Genomic DNA, 25,473 nt, shown 5'->3' on the forward strand with positions numbered 1-25,473 from the left:
AAAAGTCTTTTGGATTTTTGTAAAAACAAAACAAAATCCCAAAACAAAAAACCCCCAAACATCCAAAACTGCTAATTTTTTTCTGTTTTTCTTTTAATAAACAAAAATTGTTTTGAGGTGCCAACAAGAAAAAAAATGGTATTCAGGTTTTTGGTTTTTCAATTAAAATCCATTTTTTTATAAACTCCATTTTCAGATAAAAAATTATATTTTTGTTAGGCCATTTTCCATGGAAAAAATACTTTGATGGAAACTTGTTAATTAAACTTGTAATGACATTGGAGACATATAATCAAAAAACAACAAACTTTTAAAAAATCCACCCCCATAAACATTAAAAGTCAGGAACTCACTACTTAACTCCTCATCCCAACCTTGCAACTGACAGCCAGGATTTTGCTTTTGCTACATCACCTCACCTTCACCCACCATCTATAAATACCAGTGTTGTCACTCTTTTGATTTCATCACCACTAATGGGCTTTTGGGGCTTCTGCTGGAGCCAGTCTGGGGATGACATGAGAAACTCCAGCCTTCAGAGATCTTTAGTTCTGCCCAGAAGCTTTTTTGGCTCTTTCCCCCTCCTTTCTGGCTGCTTTTCCTTCTTCCCTGCCTCTTGGGGATGGGCATCCAATCAGAATAAAAAGTGGATTCTCTGTAACTTGAGGTCTTTTACGTCAAGATTTGAGGACTCTCGTAATTCAGACAGAGGTTATGGGCCTATTATGGGAGTGGGTGGGTGAGGTTCTGTGGCTTGCGATGTGCGGGAAGGCAGACCAAATGCTGATGATGGTCTTTTCTGGTCTTAAAATTTATGAGTCTATGAGGGCTGCTCCAGGAGACAGACAGACAGCTCTCTACCCCATAGGAGCCAACAGAAGTTTTAGGCTAGGGTAGAGGGAGCAGCCAACACTGTTCTCACAGGACAGAAGTGTGGAGTTGAAGAGACCCTGCAGCTGATTCCCTTCATTTCTTGGAGATGGGGATGAAGAGTACCTGGAACTGCCCCCCAGCAAGGTCTGGGATGGCAGTGTGTGAAGAGCCCCTGGAGCTGCTCCCTATGCACACCAGGGAGAGCAGGAGTGAAGCACCTTGACAGCTGTAGGAGGAACACACATGTGTGGGTGTGTTCCAGCTCCACACATAACATGCAGCCTTACTGACACCCACAAATGTCAATTACTAACAAAGTTTGGTATTGCATGTGTGTTTTTTCCCGTTACCTCATCTAAATAGCACTGCTACAGACATTACAGTAACTTCCTAACATGATCACAAGTTCTTTCCACTTAGCAAATAATTTCCTCTCTTAATCTTCTAACACAACACAATTGACTAAAACCTTACAGAATACACACTAATCTCCTGCTTCAACACAACACCAGTGCAACATTTTAAACAATTTGAAAACAATTCTAACCTTTCTACTCGGTTGGAGTCAAAGGTGGCAAATTTTGTGGATAGGTGAAGAGAGGAGGGGTGTGTGTGAGAGAGAGGGGAAGTAATATGAAGAAGGCAAAACTATGGTGGTTGAGGACTTCAGTGATTTTTGTTTTTTTTTATGTTTGTGTTGATGATATATGTATGCACTTGAGCAGCCTTAATAAGTTTTTGTTTTGGGTACATATTTTATACACATATGCAGTGTATTTATATGTGTATGTGTGTATACAGTGTTGCTTGGTGAATGATTCATGAAATAGTATTTTCAATTATAGTTAATCTTTCTTTCCCCACAGTTATTCAGAAAAATCTTTACTATTAGCTACTTTGTACATTTCCCTGATGATGTTTTGCTGAAAACTATACAAAACATTTCAGCTTTTTGATGGTTCTGTGAACTGTTTATATAATTTCAATTTTTTCTTATAGTGCTCTTATTACATGTGCAGTAAGTGTAGCACTTTCCCCATTAGCTGCTCACCTTAAAAGATACAAAGGAAAGTCCTATATGTACTACAGTCTAGCCATGACCCCAATCCTGGAAATATTTACACATGAGAAGAACTTTACAAATAGGAGTAGTCCCATTGAGTTCAATATGGCTGTTTATGCGTATATTTGGAGGATTGGGTCCCGAGTCAACGGCCCCAATTACAATATAGTTAAAATAGAAGACCCGGTTACAATATGGTTAAAATTTGTAGCAAGAAAATCTAATCATATTTTTATCATTGGTCTAAAGTGTGTTTAAAATATCATTTCAATTCAGTGCATATGCATGAAATGTGATTTTCAAAAACTCAAAACTCATCCGAATCACAAGGCACCTCTATTAAATGAGTACTTCTTGACCAATGTCAACTTTCCACAGTTAGAGCAGTTTTGTAGCGAGAGCTGTTTCAAAAAAGTTCAAAAGAATTTTAAAAAAATATTATAACAATAGGGAAAATGCATTTCTTCGGCTGTCCTCCTACTCTAATGCCTAAAGAATCTTTTGATCATTATAAAATTATAAAAAAACATTGTCAATCAGCGATGAAGACTAAAAAAAAAATCAGCGTGCAAGTTTCTGAAAGTTATGAAACAACAAAGCAGGAGGCGAGAATGGAAACTCAGCTATAGTGGGCACTAGTCCCACAACCCCTACAGCGTACACACAGGCAAAAGACCCTCCATTTTTTGTGCATATGTTATATGTACAGAAAAATATGTAAACCTTGCGTAAATATGCATCCACCGGTCCCAGTTGCTAAAGTAGCCACTATTTCTGGGTGTTTCGGTTTTGGGTGTGCAACTGGAGACGGGCAGGGCCTAATTTTTCAGAGGCTCCTAAATGGAGCTGTGGGTTATCAGCACCTTTGCAAATCAGGTCCCGGGGAGGTGGGGGAGTTCCGAAGTGTGGCGCCCACAGCTAGCGGCCATTTGAAAACGCCCCCCCCCCCCCCCGGCCGCAGCACGGCCCCCCCCCGGCCGCAGCACGGCCCCATTGCCCAGTGTGGTACACCAGCCGTGCGCAGCCCCCGTCTATCTGCCGAGTAGCCAGTAAGGGGCGCTGGGCCGCAGGTTTGCGTTGCAGAGGGAGCCGGCTGCGGATCACCTGCAGCAGCGGGGGAGCCGAGCAGCTCCGCCCTCGCAGTGAATCACATCCCGCCTCTTCCAGGCACGGGCGCTGAGGAGATCGGGCAGCGCCGTCAAGCCGCGGCGGAGAGCGAGCGAGCGAGCGAGCGCGGCACAGCGGGGCTGGGGCTGCTGGCTCCGGGGCGCTCCCACTTCCCCCAGTCCGGCGCGGGGCCCGCGCCTCAGCCCCTCCCCGCTGCAGCCCCGGCACCGCCGCCGGGCGAGAGGGGGGAGCCATGGCCGAAGGGGGCGAGGGCGAGGACGAGATACAGTTCCTGCGAACTGTAAGCGCCGCGCGCGCCTTTTGGGGCCGGGGCGTGGGGGGCAGCAGAGCTTGCCTGGCACGGGGAGCGGTGGGGCGCGCGGGGGAGGGGGCAGCCCAGGGGGAGCGTGCGCCTTGCACTGGTTCGAGGGGGGCTCCCGGAGCCGTGTCTGTGCGGGGGCTGAGGGGAGCTGGTGCCTTGCGCGCGTGGGAAGGGTGGGGAAGAACCTGGCACGGCCGGAGCTGGGAGCGGCGAGGGGGAGCTTGTGCCTTGTGGCCAGGGCGCTGGGGAAGCCCCGCTCCCCGGGGGGAGTTGAGGGACGGGGGGGGGGGGGGTGGGGCTGGGAGAGCCTCGCCGGGAATTCCTCTTCTGCCCCATCTCTCGCTGGCTCTCCCAGGCGCGCCCCAAAACCAGGACGCCTCCCCGCGCACGGAGCGGTGTCGGTGTGCATGCGTGGGGGGGGGGGGGCAGCGGAGGGCTCGCTCCGGGGAGCCGCGGCCCGCCTGGCGGGGTGCTTGGAAGGAGGGAAGTGTTGGGGCTGGGCTGGGTGGCTGGCCCGGTGCCTGCGTGGGAATGCAACGCGAGGGAGCAGCCATGGCTCTCAGCTGTGCGTTAGCAATGCGGTGACAATTAAAAGTAATGTGCGCGGTGGCTTTGGGTCGCCTTCGGTGACTCCTGGATTGACCCCGAGGCAGGGCAGGCTCTTGCTAGCGGAGAATTGGAGAATGAGTGGTACCGGGCAAGGCAGCATCGCAGGCTCGGCATTTCCCCCTAAGTATCTTTCAGCGCTCCCCTTCCACCCTCTGACTTGTTCTGTACACTGCAGATACTAACCAAGCAGCAGTGCTCAGCCTCAAAGCTGCAACTGTAGTGCCTACGGCAAAAACAAAATCAAAAGCAAAAACATCCCCTGCTCGCAAACCCCCCCCCCCCCAACAACTGCAGGCATTATCATCACTGGAGGTGGATTAGTACTTGCATCTTTTCACAAACATTTTTTTTCTTCCTTTGCTTTTCAAATGCAGTACATTTTAAAGTGCCTAAGCATTTCTTCCCTCAATTTGGCTCTGTTTATGAGTGCTGATTATGCTCATTTTGGACTGTTTCTCATCAACCACTGCCTTTATTCACCTCATGCACCATCTCCTAAGTGCTATTTATACACGAAGTCCTACCAAGTTTTACAAATAGGTGTTTCTGAATATTGCTATACACAAATATATAGGTAGTTTTGAGTGCAAGGTAGACTTTGCATATGTGTAGACATTGAAACTGTACGGTGTAGCTTTAAACTTCATTTTTCTTTTTATTTAGCACAGTCACATTTTGAAAACATTTTTGATTTGTGACAAGTAATGAGAAAAAGGTGCGTGGGAAAAAAGGAGAAACAACTCACGTAGATGGTATATGGCAGAGCATGTTTGTATCATTTTGCAGCATTGTGGAGGCTGGTTTGGATAATTCTCTTAGTACATTGTCTGCTTCAAACTGGATTCATTAAAAGAATAATCTACTCTAAATATTTTTTTGAATCCATCAAAACATCTGGTCTTGTTGAGAGTACAATTGTTATGCAATGTCGAAAAAGGGAATACAAAACTGTCCACTTTTTTTCTTGTTAATATTATGTGGCATGTACTGCAGTCCTGGCAAATAGATTTGAGTTTGCTTTTCAGCTTTCTCTGAAAGAAGATATGGCTTCACAATTTGTGAGAGTTTGGTGGTTGTTTCCTAGTGCTAAAATCGGTACAAATATTTTGGAAGAGTTGTGCACTTACAGGTTTAATGCAGGTTTAAATGTTAAGTTTAGCTCAAGGAGGTGTTGTTATCTGAAATGCTTAATGGGGAAACTGAAGCAATGTGCATGCTAATGTCACACTATGTACATATAGGGTAATGTTAAAACTACAGACCCTGACAGGAGCAGCTCATTACGTAAAAGAACACTTCTGATAATGGGTGTCCTGCTGTCAATAAAGAGGCAATCCTAGCCTGGGATTATCCTTTAAAAATTCTTAGGATGTTGGCCTGGTAATAAAATGACCTTGAAGAAGGTGGAAAATGGAAGCATGGGAAATTTTTTGATGTAGGGATTTAGACGTACAGAAAAAAGGGCATTAGACATTTCCTTTTTTTGTGAAGTTTTGAATTACCAATCTAAAATTGTTTCTATATGGTGACCTGCCTTAATCCTCAATCTACCCCTTTCCCTCCCGTGTACACCTGCGCTGGGAACATTTGTATGAAAAGAGATGGAAAACACATTTGGTTTTTAAACCTTAAACAACGTTCACCCTAATGTAGTCTTAGTTAATTGTTTGAAATTTTGGACTAACCTCCCAGGGCTCAATATTTCATGTGTAATACTTTCTACATGGCATTGATAAAATATTTAGTTTGCAAACTGAATATTTCCTGATAATTAATGCAATTTGGGTGTCTTTATTTTTAATCAATTGGTTATTAGGGATAGAGGGGTGTATTCATGGTTTGGTAGATAAAACATACCATGAAGGACCTAGTCTGTGATCCTCCGTAAAATGCTTTTCTGTGTTCAGGTAATTCCATAGCAGATAATAATCTATAAACCCCACTACACTTCAATTAGCGTTCTTTGCACACTGCTGTATACAATCACTGCTGCATTTTTAAAAATAATTTTGTAGATGAAATTGGAAAGGTTCTGCAGCGTAAATGAAGTTTTGCATTGGAATGTCAGCATCATGTGTTAGACATTTTATATTTAAAGAGAGAAGATTGGGGTTTTATTCTTTACAAGTACATTTTTCCCATTGATTTTTTAAAAAAAATATTTTTTTTACATTCAACTAGTAAATTGAGTTTGTGTGTGTCCCCTGTATTGATCTATATTTTTGTGTTCCTTTCCTCTCTATTCTCTCCTACTTTGTCTAATCTCCCTGTTTTTCTTTGTTTGCTACCTCTTCTTTGGACAAGATGGCTGCATGCATGGCTCGCTGCAAAACTTCTGCTGGTGTGGATTTTTGATTCCTTTTGCAACAAGTCTGATACATCCCATTTAAAGAGGAGAATGTAACCTTTTATTGCCTTGAGTCGCTGGAAGAGCAATGCTAAAATTGCTTTAGAATCCTTGAGACATGGACTAGAATGCTGCTTCTGTATCATTAGGCTCGTCCTCAGGGAAATGTTTTTTAGCCCTATGAGTTTCACACCTAAGCATGGACAGTTTTCAGACTCATCTGAAAAACTTTTTAACATTCCATTTGGTAATAATCTTATATTAGATATATAATTTTTTGCCCGAAACAAACTCCTCTTTTCTGGCTCATCTCATCAAATGCATGCATGCAGGTGGGAGGGACTCGGGGGGAGCTTGTGCCCTGCATGGATTTGATGGGAGGGGGGAGAGCCCACATCTGTATTAATCCTTGTTAATGTTAAGAAACAAAAGAGCATGCATAGTACAAAATAAACATCCACATGTCAGTCTTTACATTCAAGAAGATAAACTGTTTTTAGCTCATAACATTTAGAAATAACATGAAATTCTTTACCAGGATGTATAATTTGTCTGAAATAAAAGCAATTCAGACTTCCAGATAAGAACAGGAAATCTTTTCATATTAACAATCAGACTCCTTTCATAATACATATGTGAAAAGGCTGATCTTCCTGGTACAAACCTGGACTAGAGTTGCCAGTTTTGGTTGGAGGTATTCCTGGAGGTTTTATCACATGACAAGCTTTAATTAAAGATTAATCTTTAATTCCTGGAGATTCCAGGACAATCCTGGGGGGTTGACAACCCTAACCTGGACTCTCTCTAAAGCCATCATAGGAAAGACCTATGGAACAGAGCTATAAACTATCACTGGAACCAAACTAATCATAAACTTTCAGGAGGGCGCTAGGTAACTGTATCCTTTGTATTGGATAAAGATGCTTTCAGGCTTTCCAACACCATCGCCTCCTGAATTTGATTTAACCTGTGATGTAAATGAAGTTTGGGAGCAATCATATGTCTAAAGTTGGGGGTAATTATGTTGTAATTTAAATGTTCCCAAGGAGCCTGCCCAAAAGCAGTAGGGATGACTTTGGTGGGATGTCAAGTTCTGTAGCATTTTTTAAAGTTTGAGCTAGGTTCTTCTTTCAGATATTTATAACAGGACACAATTGCAACACATGGAAACAAAACCAGCAGTGCTGCAACCCCTCTCAACAGGCTGCAAGGCAGCTAAGATCAATATGCTTGTGATAACGGTGATACCTAAAAGAAAAAGATAACAATCCGAGCAAATCTCCTTTCTCAAGATCTAACGGAATCATCTCTTTGGAGAATCGCAGGGTTATGAACTTAGTGAGGGCATTTGTGCCACAATGTTTAAACTTTAACATCCCTCTTCCTTCCAAGCATGTGCCCGGGGTGGATAATGGCATAGCGGATGGCCTGTCTTGTTTTCAGTTCAACAGATTGTGGAGGGCTTGTACCAGGCAGGAGCTAGTGACGAACTTGAGTAGATACTGCTGGTGCTATGGAACCCTTGCATATCAGGTTGGCGGTGGCATGCAGATCCTTGGCTCTGGGCACATGGCTCAGCTATGAAGAAAGTTGTAAAAAGTTCTTCCAAACTCAGGATCTGGAATGCTGGTCACTTATATGGCTCATCAGGAAGGGGTGGTTGCTGCAGTACATGTCATTTGCAACCCAGTTGTGGGAGTCCTCAACAATCCTTGCATAGTGCACGGGGCAACTGAATTCATTTGGGAGGATGGGGGTTCACCTATCAAACTTGGAGCGGCTCATGTTTTGGGCTGCTATACAAAAGGCTATTGGAAGATGTCTGGGAACCTGACTGGGTGGTGGGGGAAGCGGCCAAGGTAATTGCTGGCTCCTCCTTGTGGCGGATGTCCAGTGCAAGTACTCCATAGGGAAGGCATCCAGTGACCAGATAAATGGCCTGGTAAAGGACTTAAAAAGGAGGTGCTGGTTAAAGGAATGGAACAGTGGGGGGTTTGGGGCTCCTATGGTTGGAACGGCAGGGAGCCACCCCCTCTTTCTTATAGCCCACCTTATAGCTACGAGTTGGGGGTGGATGGTAAGGTCCCGGCAATGGATTTTTCTGGAGGGACGGGAATAGAAAAATGAGAGGGAGATGGTGGAAGCCTCTGGGTAATTACGGAATAAATAGGGGGTTACCTACGTTGTACATGTTTATCTACTGTTTAATAATGAAGTTGCGGCCTGATTAAATCCATATCAAATGTCTCCTGTCCTTCTTTCGGCACAGCTGATCAGTGGAATCTGTGTGTTCCACTCAGTGTTCCACTCTTTACTTAGCCTGTCTTCATTTTGTTGAAAGGGTAATTAGTAATTAAGTAGTATGTTTTGTCTTTTAAAAAAATTAATCTGTTGCTTCTCATTTCCCACCTGAATTTATAGTTCTCCAGTATAGCTCTCAATCTGCCAGTGCCAAAATGTGAAATAGGCCCTTAAAATGTGTGACAGGGATGCAAAATCAGAGACACAATTTAAAAAGTACTTCAACAGGAAGCATGAAATTAGGCAGGATTCACTTTTTAAGCAAGAATAAAGTACTTTATTACTTCACTGTCAAAATTTAACAATTTGTAACATCATGATAGTGAAAGGCCACTAGGTTTTGTGTGGGAGGGATTTATGTTTGAGTCTAAAAAGAGTGCCATGCCCAGTAACATTTGAGGGATACAACACCAAGTATTTCAAAATCACATTGGCCTCTATTCAGGAAAGCATTCCTTTCCAGGACAGCAATTAAATGAGATTTAAAGTGAAGTACATACTTAAGTTACGTGCTAAAGTACTGTCCTGAATTGAGATCTTTCTTTCACAGTAACCACTGTGGAAATACAGGGAAGATAAACAACAGGAGCGGATGAGATCTTCAAGCTCTTGTCTTTATGTAAATTGTTACAGATAATAAAAAGGAAAATAAGCATGAGCTGAATTCTTCTAAGTGTATCCTAGAGTGGAAACCAGTAGTACTGCATTATTTTTCTATAGTGCTTTTCATATACCAGGTATCTTGAAGTGGTTAACGTTAATGATAATGACTTAGATTTTGGTCATTGCAGTGACCATGTATAAAAACACACATATACACTTAGCAAAACTTTCAAAAACAGCCTTGGGTGTTTGAACCAGTTTTATTGAGAAAGTACATTGAGCAGAAGACTCTTGTCAATTTTTAGAAGGTACCATTTATGACTCGCAATATGTGACTCCTGGATATTCACTGGAGACTGATATGAAGGACCACAGATCAGCATCTCATAAGAGGGATGGAATGGCTAGCATTGCAATGTATCCACCTTTCTCCTTCCAATACTGCACTGCAGTGTCAGCACTGAATATGAGCTCAGATTCTGATTTGGAATAGAGCTGAATGGACTATAGGTAGTGAATAACTTATCCAACAAATTTAGCCCTCTTTGTTTGTGAACTATATGCAAAAAATACCTTGATTTCTTACAAACTGGTTCAAGTATTTGAACACTTGATGTGAACATTGGAATTTTCTGACTGGACCTTACCAGTGATCAATCTAGTTCACTGCCTTATTTGTCAGAGTTGCCTTTATCAGCTGCTTCAAAGAGAGGTTCAAGAAAGTTGCTTTCCAATCCTCATCAGTTAGTTGACTAATGTCCCGAGGCATGAGGATTTCTATTCCTTTTAATATATAAATATATTTTAAAATCTGCCATGTATGGAGTTCATTGTTGGATCAAGGGCTTGGGTGGGGCTTCTCACAGGAGTTAAAGCTATAGGATTTAAAAGAACTCTACTAACTTGTAAATTAGTCGGTTTCAAAATATGAGTTTAATGCAGTTTCAGTGTTACTTACATCTGCTTATGAGTTCCCCTGCCAAGTGTTGTGATTTTTTTACACAGTCACCTATCATTTTTTTTTTAAAGTTGGTTTTCTCACCCCTGTTGCTGTATGAAAGGTACACACAAAGGTCCTGATTCAGAAAAGTACTTAAGGTGCTTTTTTGCATAAGGATAGACTTAAGCATATGCTAAAGTGCTTTTCTGAATCAGGACCAAAGAGGGGAAACTGACTATATGGGGAAACATTGAAAATGACTCTACACAAAGTGATGTCAAATGTACAAGTAAAATAAAAATAGAAAAAAATTTGAAAATAGATTTTTTTTCTATAATTTTTCAGTTACAGGTGTTACTTGTTACAATAGTAGGTTAAACAATGTCAGGCAGGAAATGTAAGTTTATAGTGTCCCTTTCAAATTGCATCTAAAATATTGCTTGAATTTCCTGCATTAACTAAGTCATTTGGGGTTTTGATTTGGTTTTGTGAGGGGTGTATGAGAGTGTCTGGGGGAGGGGAGGATGGCATCTTTGCAATCACTCAAAACTGGACAGTGTTATAATTTCTAATAAAAATGGAGTGATTCAAATTGGATTTTTTGTCCATTGTTTCAATATTGTTAATGATTGAGCAGTTTTTGCTAAGCTTTAAAATTAATTCATCCTAATGAAATGTGTGAGAGGAGTTCAGATTTGTCTTGGTGTGACTTTGTTTCAGTTTGACTGGCTGGTGATGAAACAAGTCGGTAGTAGTCTTCCTGCAGTGTGCAGTTGTGCCTCTCTAAATCTTTCTTTGCTGATTTGTACATAAAACCAGCCATCTGTCTCCATTTCACTCAGCAAATATTTAATAGCAGATGCTGTAATGAGGTCTCATATTATGAAGATCCATTAACTTACACAAAAATACACCATGGTATATTTATTAGTCTATTATGAGGTATTGACATAAATCATTAATACTAACCTACACTATGAACAGAATATACCTTGTGATATAGTGTCATTGCTTTTAATAATGTTTGTTTTGCTTACTAATTTGTAAAATACATTAAGTTGCAGTGGGTCTTACAGTCAGCATGAGTTAGTGACGTTCTATTATATGTATTAAGAGTAAAATTTTGGTTCAATTGAAGTCAATGGCAAAACTCTTATTGACTTCAGTAGAGCTAGGATTTCAACTTAAGACTCTTGTTTGTGGGCAGAATGCCTAGAAATGTACTCACAGTACTTATTATTCTGCAAATATAATCTCAATTCTGGCAAATCCAATAAATATACCATGGAAGGACCCCAAATCTGTCAATATTGATTGATGAGATTTCTTCTATGGCTTATCTGATGAATCTCTTAGTGCAGCAGTTCTGGGAAAATTAAGCTGTGTATGTTTCCTGAGATGGATTTCCCTTTCACTGGTAAAGTGGAAGTAAAAACAGAGCAATTTTATTTGTGTTTTGAACAAGTTAAGGGGTAGATTCTGTACCATCAAAGTCAACAGGAATTTTGCTGTTGACTACAATTGAAGAAAGATCAGACCCTTAAAACTTGTCCGGAGGTAATAAATAACTCTTTGGGGTGATATTTTCCAGACTTGGTTTCTGTGCAGAGGATGATGTTTTTAAGCATGAGGAAAAAGGTCAGGGCCACTTTTCAGAATGAGTGGAAAGGAAATAAAAAACCACAAGTATTGGAGTGGTTCAGCCATGAATTGGTTTCCCTGTACCTCCAGTACTGATGCATCTGTGCCGCTGTAAGATGTCTCATGTAGTTGCTGTGTGCTGTGAGAGGGCTCTCCCATCAATATAATTAAACCACCCCCAATGAGCACTGGTAGCTATGTCAGCAGGGGAAGCTCTACTGCCAACATAGCACTGTGCACACTGCCACTTATGGTGGTCGGGATGTTTTTTCACACCCCTGAGCGACATAAGTTTTGCCGACATAAGTGGTAGTGTAGACATGGCCTTGGTGTCTTCATTTTAAGGAACAGAATAGGGTAGAAAGACAAGAGAGGCACTGACACTACTAATTTTCTTAAATTTTTAGGGTGGGCGTGGGGAGATGGAGCTGTACAAGGAAATTAGCTCATAGCTGATCTTTTGAAAGTACTCACCAAGGTAAGGGCTTTTCTACACTACAAAGTTAGTCAATATAAGGTAGCTTATTTCAACCTAACTATGGAAGCGTACATGCTACAATGCTTCTTCCACTGCTCTAACTCACCTGCTACAACAAGCTAATAAAACCCCCTGGACAAGAGGCATAGTGCTTAGGATGATGTAGTTAGAGCGACATAGTCTCAGTGTAGACACTGCGTCGCTTGCATCAACCTATTTGGCCTCCAGAAGGTGTTGCACAATGCCCACCATGACCACTCTGGTCACTGTTTTGAACTCTTCTGCTTTGTAGCCAGGTATGTGTTCTTTTCCTTTTAAAGCCCCAGGAAGTTTTGAAATTGCTCTCCCTGTTTGCTCGGAGTGGAAGACTAGCAAAATTACTGTCCAGCTGAGCATGCCAGCTCCATGCAGAAAACTCACTCCTGCCTGGAGTGCACCAGAGGCGGTGGATCTCCTGGGTCTGTGGGGAGAAGAGGCTGTGCAATTACAGCTCCACACCAGCCGCAGGGACTTTGATATGTGTGGCGAGATCGCTCAGGGCATGGAGAAAAAAGGCTATTACAGGGACACGTGGCAGTGCCATGTAAAAAATCAAGGAGCTGAGGCAGGTATACTGTAAGGCAAGAGAGGCAAATTGTCGCTCTAGTGTAGAGCCACAGACATGCTGCTTCTAAAAGGAGCTGCACAGCATCATCTGCGGTGACTCCATCTCCACTGCCAAGAGCCCCATGGATACTTCAGGGGGTGAGGGGGGACTGGAGTTCCTAGCCACTGGAGTGAACCCTGAGGATGACTTGCTGGATGAGGAAGTGGAGGCAGAAGAGGAGGGGGGCAGGCAACAGGGAGATCTGGTGGAATAGGGAGCCAGGACCTCCTTTTGACTCTAGAGCAGTCTAGCCACTCCTAGCAGTCCAGCTGTGCTGAGCCTAATGCAGGGGAGGGAACCTCTGGTAAGTACTCAGTTTGCTTCAATACTGCAGGGACGCATCTGTTCACGTACTGCTTTTTTAGTCAGGCTTGAAAAGATAGTGAAATAACCAATATGGGTACAGTTGCTATTTGTTTCTCATTCCCCTGTACAGCTAGGCAGAGGGGGCCCTGCAGAAAAGTTTGTTTATTCACACTGGGATATCACGTGAATCCTCCATAGAGATCTCTAGGAAACTTTCTTGGAGTTAATCTTTAGTCCTCTGCTGAAAGTCTCTTGGGAAGCCTGTCTTTTCTTCCTCCATGGTAGGACACTTTCCCTCGCCACTTGGCAATTACTTCAGCAGACACTATTGCAGCACACAGGCTAGCAGCATATGGACCCAGTCTGCAGCCACACGCATGCAGATGTGCTCCCTTGCAGTCTTGGTTACCCTCAGGAGTGAGATACTAGCTACAGTTACCACTGGTCCAGGAAAACGGTGCTAGTATTCAGTACAATAATCCAGTGCAATCCCCCCGCCCCATGTCCCAATTTATCCCCAATGCCAGTATTTAGTACAATAGCCCTGTGTGCTTGTACTGATGATCCAGTGCTACCCCCACCTCTGATTTGTCCCAATTCATCCCTTCCCTCCCTCCCCCCATGGGCCATACTCGCCACGGCTGAGGCTACCACTGTGCTCTATGACTTTCAAGAGAAAGTGAGAAAGTTGTTCTTGTAATTTGTTTGGATCCAGTGGTGTAAGTACACTGACAATAGGACCTCTGACCATTGTTTCTTTAGCAGCTGCAGATGTGGCCTTGAAGGTCTCTTCATGCACACTGGCGGAGCGGCTCGGCTAGATCAGGAGAAGAAAGAAGAGGTCTAAGGAAGGCATGTTCCAGGAGATGCTGCAATCAATGAGAAAATGTGGAGGGATACTGAGGAAAGGAAGCAGGACCAGGGCCAGATGATAACGTTGCTCAGGGAGCAAACAGACATGTTGCAGTCTCTGATTGAATTTCAGGCTGAACACATCTGTGCTCACCTCCTCCTGCAGCCCATAGAGAACTGCATTTCAGGACCTGACATCCTTCCCCCATTCCTCTGTGGCTGCAGCAGTACCCCAAGTACTCCACCCCATGGGAGATTATGCACAATGACAGCAGGACAGACACCCTGCTGTGAGAGCCTCATTGGCATATGTGCTTGAGAATTCAGTGTCCCTTCCCCTTTAAAGATACTTTTCCCTGTGTGTATGACGTTTACCTCAGCATGATATTGGTATGTTTGGATGGGTGTGGAATAAAATCAATTTATGGAAAGTGACTGAATCTTTATTATTCTCCAACACATGGTAACTGCTGCTAACATTCATAGACAGTAGCAATAGGTACATTTGCATTGTTACAGTAGTGCGCACACAGCAATCATTACAAGGTTCATACCATGGTGGAAAAAACTAGTGTCGGACTCAACATATTACAGCAACACAGATGACTGTGGCTCATCATTAAAATGCTCCTTCAAAGATTCTCTGATCTGAATAGTTCCCCTTTGAGCCCCTCTAGTAGCCCTGGTATCTAGCTGCACAAAATCGGCAGACAACCATTCAATTTTCACATGTCACCCCTGGGGAAACTTCTCCCACTTTGCTTCACAGATACTGTGAAGTGCACAGCAGGCAGCTATGCCCAGGGGGATATTGCAGTCACTGAGGTCTAGCCTGCTGAGGAGACAGCACCGGTGACCCTTAAGTCACCAAAGGCACATTCAGCAGTCGTTCTGCAGCTACTGAGCTGTTGTTAAAGCACTCCTGCTGAGCCAGTCATGAGCTATGGGAGCAAGGGATAGGCTGGGTCTCCCAGGATCACTGTTGGCATTTCCACATCCCCAGTGGTAATCCTCTGGTTTGGAAAGAAAGCCCCCTGCTTGCAGCTTTCTGTACAGGCCTGTGTTCCTAAAGATGTGTGCATCATGCACATTCCCTAACCAGCCCATGTTGATACCGGTGAAATGACCCTGGTGATGCACCAGTGCTTGCAATGCCACAGAAAAGTAGCCCTTTCTGTTGATGTACTCCATCACATAAGAACATAAGAATGGCCATACTGGGTCAGACCAAAGGTCCATCCAGCCCAATATCCTGTCTACCGACAGTGGCTAACGCCAGGTGCCCCAGAGGGAGTGAACCTAACCGGTAATGATGTAGTGATCTCTCTCCTGCCATCCATCTCCACCCTCTGACAAACAGAGGCTAGGGACACCATTCCTTACCCATTCTGGCTAATAGCCATTAATGGACTTAACCTCCATGAATTTATCTGGTTCTCTTTTAAACCCTGTTATAGTCCTAGCCTTCACAACCTCCTCAGGCAAGGAGTTCCACAGGTTGACTGTGCGCTGAGTGAAGAATAACTTCTTTTATTTGTTTTAAACCTGCTACTCATTAATTTCATTTGGTGGCCCCGAGTTCTTGTATTATGGGAACAAGTAAATAACTTTTCCTTAATTCACTTTCTCCACTCCACTCATGATTTTATATACCTCTTATCGTATCCTCCTCAGTCTCCTCTTTTCCAAGCTGAAGAGTCCTAGCCCTTTAATCTCTCCTCATATGGGACCTGTTCCAACCCCTAATCATTTTAGTTGCCCTTTTCTGAACCTTTCCTAATGCCAGTATATCTTTTTTGTGATGAGGGGACCACATCTGTACACAATATTCAAGATGTGGGCGTACCATGAATTTATATAAGGGCAATAAGATATTCTCCGTCTTATCCTCTATCCCTTTTTTAATGATTTCTAACATCCCGTTTGCTTTTTTGACTGCTGCTGCACACTGCGTGGATGTCTTCAGAGAACTATCCATGATGACTCCAAGATCTTTCTCCTGATTAGTTGTAGCTAAATTAGCCCCCATCATATTGTATGTATAGTTGGGGTTATTTTTTCCAATGTGCATTACTTTACGTTTATCCACATTAAATTTCATTTGCCATTTTGTTGCCCAATCACTTAGTTTTGTGAGATCTTTTTGAAGTTCTTCACAGTCTGCTTTGGTCTTAACTATCTTGAGCAGTTTAGTATCATCTGCAAACTTTGCTACCTCACTGTTTACCCCTTTCTCCAGATCATTGATGAATAAGTTAATCGGATTGGTCCTAGGACTGACCCTTGGGGAACATCACTAGTTACCCCTCTCCATTCTGAAAATTTACCATTTTGTTCCCTGTCTCTTAACCAGTTCTCAATCCATAAAGAATCTTCCCTCTTATCCCATGGCAACTTAATTTATGTAAGAGCCTTTGGTGAGGGACCTTGTCAAAGGCTTTCTGGAAATCTAAGTACACTATGTCCACTGGATCCCCCTTGTCCACATGTTTGTTGACCCCCTCAAAGAATGCTAATAGATTAGTAAGACATGATCTCCCTTTACAGAAACCAAGTTGACTTTTGCACAACAATTTATGTTCTTCCATGTGTCTGACAATTTTATTGTTTACTGTTGTTTCCACTAATTTGCCCGGTACTGATGTTAGATTTACAGGTCTATAATTACCAGGATCACCTCTAGAGCCCTTCTTAAATACTGGCGTTACATTAGTTATCTTCTAGTCATTGGGCACAGTAGCTGATTTAAAGGACAGGTTACAAACCATAGTTAATAGTTCTGCAATTTCACATTCGAGTTCTTTCAGAACTCGTGGGTGAATGCCATCTGGTCCCGGTAACTTATTACTGTTAAGTTTCTCAATTAATTCCAAAACCTCCTCTAGTGACACTTCAATCCATGATAATTCCTCAGATTTGTCACCTATAAAAGACGGCTCAGGTTTGGGAATCTCCCTAACATCCTCAGCCATGAAGACTGAAGCAAAGAATACGTTTAGTTTCTCTGCAATGACTTTATCGTCTTTAAGTGCACTTTTTGTATCTCATAGATATTAAGGTCAGAAGGGACCATTATGATCATCTAGTCTGACCTCCTGCACAATGCAGGTCACAGAATCTCACCCACCCACTCCTGCAATAAACCTCTCGCCTATGTCTGAGCTATTGAAATCCTCAAATCATGGTTTAAAGACTTCAAGGTGCAGAGAATCCTCCAGCAAGTTACCTGTGCCCCATGCTACAGAGGAAGGCGAAAAACCTCCAGGGCCTCTTCCAATCTGCCCTGGAGGAAAATTCCTTCCCGACCCCAAATATGGCGATCAACTGAACCCTGAGCATGTGGGCAAGATTCACTAGCCAGATACCCAGGAAAGAATTCTCTGTAGTAGAACTCGGATCCCACCTCATCTAACATTCCATCACAGGCCATTGTGCCTATTTACCATGAATAGTTAAAGATCAATTAATTGCCAAAATCATGTTATCCCATCATACCATCTCCTCCATAAACCTATCGAGTTTAATCTTGAAGCCAGATAGGTCTTTTGCCCTCACTGCTTCCCTTGGAAGGCGGTTCCAGAACTTCACTCCTCTGATGGTTAGAAACCTTCGTCTAATTTCAAGTCTAAACTTCCCGATGGCTAGTTTATATCTATTTGTTCTTATGTCCACATTGGTACTGAGCTTAACTAATTCCTCTCCCTCTCTGGTATTTATTCCTCTGATATATTTATAGAGCGCAATCAGATCTCCCCTCAACCTTCTTTTGGTTAGGCTAAACAAGTCAAGCTCCTTGAGTCTCCTTTCACAAGACAGGTTTTCTATTCCTCGAATCATCCTAGTAGCCCTTCTCTGTACCTGTTCCAGTTTGAATTCATCTTTCTTAAACATGGGAGACCAGAACTGCACACACTATTTCAGATGAGGTCTCACCAGTGCCTTGTATAACGGTACTAACACCTCCTTATTTCTACTGGAAATACATCGCCTGATGCATCCCAAGACCGCATTAGCTTTTTTCACAGCCATATCACACTGGCGGCTCATAGTCATCCTGTGGTCAAATACAGTACAATACTCCAAGGTCCTTCTCTTCCTCCGTCGCTTCTAATTGATGCGTCCCCAGCTTATAACTAAAATTCTTGTTATTAATCCCTAAATGCATGACCTTACGCTTCTCACTATTAAATTTTATCCTATTATTATTACTCAAGTTTACAAGGTCATCCAGATCCTCCTGTATGATATCCTGGTCCTTCTCTAAATTGGCAATACCTCCCAGCTTTGTATCTTCCGCAGACTTTATTAGCACATCCCCACTTTTTGTGCCGAGGTCAGTAATAAAAAGATTAAATAAGGTTGGTCCCAAAACCTATCCCTGAGGAACTCCACTGGCAACCTCCCTCCAGCGTGACAGTTCACCTTTCAGTATGACCCGCTGTAGTTTCCCCTTTAACCAATTCCTTATCCACCTTTCAATTTTCATATTGATCCCATCTTTTCCAATTTAACTGATAATTTCCCCATGTGGCACCATATCAAATGCCTTACTGAAATCTAGGTAAACTAGATCCACTACATATCCTTTGTCTAAAAAATCTGTTACTTTCTCAAAGGAGATCAGGTTGATTTGGCACGGTCTACCTTTTGTAAAACCATGTTGTATTTTGTCCCATTTACCATTGACCTCAATGTCCTTAACTGCTTTCTCTTTCAAAATTTTTTCTCGATCGTCCAGGGGCCCCACTGGTTGTTTAGCAGGCTTCCTGCTTCTGACATACTTAAAAAACATTTTGTTATTACCTTTTGAGTTTTTGGCTAGCTGTTCTTCAGACTCCTTTTTGGCTTTTCGTATTACATTTTTACATTTAATTTGGCAGTGTTTATGCTTCTTTCTATTTACCTCACTAGGATTTGACTTCCACTTTTAAAAAGATGCCTTTTTATCTTTCACTGCTTCCCTTTTACATGGTTGTTAAGCCACGGTGGCTCTTTTTTAGTTCTTTTACTGTGTTTTTTAATTTGGGGTATACATTTAAGTTGAGCCTCTATTATGGTGTCTTTGAAAAGTGCCCATGCAGCTGACAGAGATGGTAAGCGTGCAGGTTATAGAAGGCTGTTGAAAAGTGGTGCAAAATAGAAAGCCCATAGAATGAGGGGATGGAGAAAACTGCATCATGGGATGCTGAAACTGCGCCAGGAGGCTTTGCAAACCTTTCCCAAAACCCCCTGCGGCAGATGGTGGTGAGTTGCGTAGTGGGATAGCTACCCATGGTGCACCATTCTCTGTGTTGATGCAAGAGCTGCTGCTACTGTGGATGCACTCCACTGACACAAGGAGCATAGTGTGGACATGCAACAGTGGTTTAATTACAGCGGTGGCTGTATGTCGACCTAACTTAAGTTGACGTAACTCTGTAGTGTAGTAATGGCCTCACTGAGCTATTTGACTGTTTCCTGGAGCACTGAGGGGGGAAGCTAAGTAGTCCAGAAGTCCTGATTAGTATATATCTTTTCAAAGAACACATCTATATAACAAACATACAGATTTCATATAGGTCTAGCTTTTCTCCTTAAGTCATGTGGATATCTACGTGTACCTGTTAGAAGGCATTAATATCCTTGTAAATCTCTCATGAAATCTTGAAAGAGTATTCAGACATCATTTCTGAGTGAGAAAGAGAATATGAAAAATATGGAGTTCATAGCTAAGATCATTCCTGAAAAATATCAAGCTAAAAAAATGTTAGTAAAAGGGTTGGAAAAAGTAAAAGCCACTGAAGATTTTCAGTCTTGTCATCTTGCAAGTTCCTTTTCTGATTTTGCCAAAACTTAAGAAAAGCCCTGTGATCAGATGTCATGAATAAAATCATAAATCTTCAAGGGAATTGGTTTGGGTTTGGTGAAGAAGTAGGGCTGACAATTGATTTTAGTATGTGAAGTTAATTTCTCCATCATTCAAACAGTTTGAAAAAGCCTGTCCTAAATCTTCCTTCATTGTAGACAAAGGGAAAAGGATTACTTTCACTTTGCAAACTAACTGTGCTTCGTAAATTCTCTCATTAGTTTGTGAGAGAATAGACTCATGTAGCTTTTGTGTTTGTCTTAATTGTTGCTATCTCTGGTCTCTATTCCGCCCTTACTTATGAGACCTATAGTACGTTCATGTAAACTTAAATATTTAAGCCACATCGGGGTGTTTCAGCAGTATACCTCACGTGACAGCAGTATTTGACTGCTTTCAAAATGGAATGCCTGTTGCCTGATAAGATGTATACATCGTAGAAATGGATCAAAGAATAAGCAAGAGGGGGTTAGTTGCCCAAACTGAAATATTTACAGTAATTTAGATTAATTGCCCTTAAAATTGCCATCATAACAAAATAGAGCTATTGCAGTATTCTCTACCTGTAGGGAATACCACAGTGATGATATCAAGAACAGAAGTGGAACATTTTTATGGGAAGTCACTGTCTGTGTGTCTTAACAGAAAAAAATGATGACTACCCAAAAAATAGTGTAGGCCAACAGTGATTCAAAGCAGCTTTGGTAGTAGTGTAATTTTATATATTTGTTTTATAAAACCATTGGTAATCTTGAATGCTAGTAAATTGATAATTGTATAATAATTCATTTATTTTGATATCTCGTGCTCTTCCTTACGTTAGAGAGAAAAGGTGGGTGAGGTGTTGTCATTTTCATTATTATATAATGGTGATAAAATTTCTTCTTGGGTAAAATAAATAGATTTTTCAGATATGCTGCTAAAGTGAGAGAGCTTAATGATATGGTTCTTTGACATTATTGCAATAACTATATAATATAATGTTGTTAAGTCACACTAAGACTGAGGCATCTATTGTGAATTGGAGACTTGAATGGGAGTGCTGCTTGCTCAACCCTTCTCAAAATCAGGGCACTTTTTAGTGCCTAAATATGCATTTAGGTTCATAATTTTTGACAACCAAACTTGAAATAAGCAAAGAGTAACTAGGATAATGCACTGCAAAATGTATCATGTCCATTTATTTTGACAATTATAGATTTTCTTTTAATTTAATATACTGTAGTAGATTTTTATAAAGCTAACAAAGCCTTAGTAATATTAGATCTCAGAACAGCATCTACTATCCAATATTTAATGAAAAGTGGGAAGAGACTTCCAGTTTTGTGATGTGAATTAGTGTTTGCTAAAGCCAGTGGTTACTACATTGTAACATTTAAAATATTGTAATTATTTCCTGTTATAAGTATGGAGATACTGCCATGTGTTAGATAGCACAGTGAGATAACAGCTGACATTATAATGATGACCACTCAAGAAATGTGTATTAGGGTATGTCTACACTATGAAATTAGGTCGAATTTATAGAAGTCGGTTTTGTAGAAAGCGTTTTTATACAGTTGAGTGAGTGTGTCTCCACACAAATGCTCTAAATGCATGTAGTCGGCGGAGTGTGTCCACAGTACCGAGGCAACCGTCGACTTCCGGAGCTTTGCACTGTGGATAGCTATCCCACAGTTCCCACAGTCTCTGCCGCCCATTTGAATTCTGGGTAGAAATCCCAGTGCCTGACGGGGCTAAAACATTGTCGCGGGTGGTTCTGGGTACATATCGTCAGGCCCCCGTTCCCTCCCTCCCTCTGTAAAAGCAATTGCAGACAATTGTTTTGCGCCTTTTTTCTTGAGTTACCTGTGCAGACGCCATACCACGACAAGCATGGAGCCCGCTCAGCTAACCATCACCATATGTCTTCTGGGTGCTGACAGACGTGGTACTGCATTGCTACACAGCAGCAGTTTATTGCCTTTTGGCAGCAGACAGTGCAGTCTGACTGGTAGCCGTCATCGACGTGGTCCTGGGTGCTCTTTTAACCAGGTGCCTGGGCAAACATGGGAGTGACTCAGCCAGGTCATTTCCCTTGTTTCGTCTCACGGTGATTGAGTCCTACTGGCAGTGCACTGTCTTTTAATCTGAAGCCAGAGAAGATGGCGGCCAGCAGTCATACTGCACCGTCTTCTGCCGAGCACCCAGGAGGTGACGATGGCTAGCAGTCGTACTGCATAGTCTGCTGCCAGCAAGATGTATAAAGATAGATGAAGTGGCTCAAAACAAGAAATAGACCAGATTTGTTTTGTATTCATTTTCTCCTACCTCCCTCCCTTTGTGAAATCAACGGCCTACTTAACCCAGTTTTGAGTTCTATCCTTGAGGCGGCCATTCAATTTCTCGCAAAGCCACCCCCTTTGTTGATTTTAATTCCCTGTAAGCCAACCCTGTAAGCCATGTCATCAGTTGCCCCTCCCTCTGTCAGGGCAACAGCAGACAATCGTTCCGCACCTTTTTTCTGTGCAGACGCCATACCATGGCAAGCATGGAGCCCGCTCAGATCACTTTTGCAATTAGGAGCACATTAAACACCACACGCATTATCCAGCGGAATATGGAGCACAAGAACCTGGCAAAGCGAAACCGGGCGAGTAGGCGACATCAGCACGGTTACGAGAGTGATGAGGACATGGACACAGACTTCTCTCAAAGCACGTGCCCTGGCAATGTGGGCATCATGGTGCTAATGGGGCAGGCTCATGCGGTGGAACGCTGATTCTGTGCCTGGGAAACAAGCACAGACTGGTGGGACCGCATAGTGTTGCAGGTCTGGGACGATTCCCAGTGGCTGCAAAACTTTTGCATGCGTAAGGGCACTTTCATGGAACTTTGTGACTTGCTTTTCCCTGCTCTGAGGCGCAAGAATACCAAGATGAGAGCAGCCCTCACAGTTGAGAAGCGAGTGGCAATAGCCCTGTGGAAGCTTGCAACGCCAGACAGCTACCAGTCAGTCGGGAATCAATTTGGAGTGGGCAAATCTACTGTGGGGGCTGCTGTGATGCAAGTAGCCAACGCAATCAAAGATCTGCTGATATCAAGGGTAGTGACCCTGGGAAATGTGCAGGTCATAGTGGATGGCTTTGCTGCAATGGGATTCCCTAACTGTGGTGGGGCCATAGACGGAACCCATATTCCTATCTTGGCACCGGAGCACCAAGCCAGCGAGTAAATAAACCGCAAGGGGTACTTTTCAATAGTGCTGCAAACACTGGTGGATCACAAGGGATGTTTCACCAACATCAACGTGGGATGGCTGGGAAAGGTACATGACATTCGCATCTTCAGGAACTCTGGTCTGTTTCAATAGCTGCAGCAAGGGACTTTCTTCCCAGACCAGAAAATAACCGTTGGGGATGTTGAAATGCCTATAGTTATCCTTGGGGACCCAGCCTACCTCTTAATGCCATGGCTCATGAAGCCATACATAGGCAGCCTGGAGAGTAGTCAGGAGCTGTTCAACTACAGCCTGAGCAAGTGCAGAATGGTAGTAGAATGTGCATTCGCACATTTAAAAGTGCGCTGGCGCAGTTTACTGACTTGGTTAGACCTCAGCGAAACCAATATTCCCACTGTTATTACTGCTTGCTGTGCGCCCACAATATCTGTGAGAGTAAGGGGGAGACATTTATGGCGGGGTGGGAGGTTGAGGCAAATCGCCTGGCTGCTGGTTACGCGCAGCCAGACACCAGGGCGGTTAGAAGAGCACAGGAGGGTGCGGTGCCCTTCAGAGAAGCTTTGAAAACCAGTTTCATGACTGGCCAGGCTACAGTGTGAAAGTTCTGTTTGTTTCTCCTTGATGAACCCCCCCCCCCCGCCCCTTGGTTCACTCTACTTCCCTGTAAACTAATCACCCTCCCCACCTCCCTTTGATCACTGCTTGCAGAGGCAATAAAGACAGATTTCAGAGTAGCAGCCGTGTTAGTCTGTATTCGCAAAAAGAAAAGGAGTACTTAATGCATCCGATGAAGTGAGCTGTAGCTCACGAAAGCTTATGCTCTAATAAATTGGTTAGTCTCTAAGGTGCCACAAGTACTCCTTTTCTAGAGGCAATAAAGTCATTGTTGCTTCACATTCATGCATTCTTTATTAATTCATCACACAAATAGAGGGATAATTACCAGGGTAGCCCAGGAGGGGTGGTGGAGGAGGGAAGGACAAGGCCACACAGCACTTTAAAAGTTTAAAACTTATTGAATGCCAGCCTTCTGTTACTTGGGCAATCCTCTGGGGTGGAATGGCTGGGTGGCCGGAGGGCCCCCCACCGCGTTCTTGGGCATCTGGGTGAGGAGGCTATGGAACTTGGGGAGGAGGGCGGTTGGTTATACAGGGGCTGTAGCGGCGGTCTTTGCTCCTGCTGCCTTTCCTGCAGCTCAACCATACGCTGGAGCATATTAGTTTGATCCTCTAGCAGCCTCAGCATTGAATCCTGCCTCCTCTCATCATGCTGCCGCCACCTTTCAGCTTCAGCCCTCTCTTCAGCCCGCCACTTACTCTCTTCAGCCCGCCACCTCTCTTCCCGGTCGTTTTGTGCTTTTCTGCACTCTGACATTGTCTGCCTCCGTACATTCGTCTGTGCTCTGTCAGTGTGGGAGGACAGCATGAGCTCAGAGAACATTTCATCGCGAGTGCGTTTTTTTTGCCTTCTAATCTTTGCTAGCCTCTGGAAAGGAGAAGAACCTGTGATTCTTGAAACACATGCAGCTGGTGGAGGAAAAAAAAAGGGACAGTGGTATTTAAAAAGACACATTTTATAGAACAATGGGTACACTCTTTCACGGTAAACCTTGCTGTTAACATTACATACATAGCACATGTGCTTTCATTACAAGGTCGCATTTTGCCTCCTCCCACCACGTGGCTAACAGCGGGGAACATTTCTGTTCAGCCATAGGCAAACAGCCCCGCAGGAACGGGCACCTCTGAATGTCCCCTTACGAAAAGCATCCTATTTCAACCAGGTGACCATGAATGATATCACTCTCCTCAGGATAACAGAGAGAGATAAAGTACGGATGTTGTTTGAACGCCAGCAAATATACACTGCATTGCTTTGTTCTACAATGATTCCTGAGTACCTGCTACTGGCCTGGAATGGTAAAGTGTCCTACCATGGTGGATGGAATAAGGCTGCCCTCCCCAGAAACCTTTTGCAAAGGCTTGGGAGTATATCCAGGAGAGCCACGAATGGCAGAGCAAATTAATCATTAAACATGCTGGCTTTTAAACCTTGTATATTATTTTAAAAAGGTACACTCACCAGAGGTCCCTTCTCCGCCTGGCGGGTCCGGGAGGTAGCCCTGGGTGGGTTTGGGGGATACTGACTCCAGGTCCAGGGTGAGAAACAGTTCCTGGCTGTCGGGAAAACTGGTTTCTCCGCTTGTTTGCTGTGAGCTATCTACAACCTCATCATCATCTTCCTTGTCCCCAAAACCTGCTTCCGTGTTGCCTCCATCTCCATTGAAGGAGTCAAATAACACGGCTGGGGTAGTGGTGGC

The 25,473-nt window shown here is 43.2% G+C and overlaps 1 protein-coding gene across 2 annotated transcripts in view; it reads left to right on the plus strand.

Annotated features, from left to right (window-relative positions):
- The first annotated feature begins 2,976 nt into the window (after positions 1 to 2,976).
- RYR2 (ryanodine receptor 2) overlaps positions 2,977 to 25,473 on the plus strand; it is a 735,866-nt gene continuing 713,369 nt past the window's right edge. For both annotated transcript variants that reach the window (XM_043511417.1, XM_038395332.2), the window contains exon 1: positions 2,977 to 3,344. In XM_043511417.1, coding sequence (XP_043367352.1) covers positions 3,297 to 3,344 — 48 coding nt within the window. In that variant the 5' untranslated portion in view covers positions 2,977 to 3,296. The remainder of the gene's footprint in view (positions 3,345 to 25,473) is intronic.

Source organism: Dermochelys coriacea, chromosome 3 (assembly GCF_009764565.3).
Source record: "Dermochelys coriacea isolate rDerCor1 chromosome 3, rDerCor1.pri.v4, whole genome shotgun sequence".
In the NCBI taxonomy this organism is placed as follows: Eukaryota; Metazoa; Chordata; order Testudines; family Dermochelyidae; genus Dermochelys; species Dermochelys coriacea.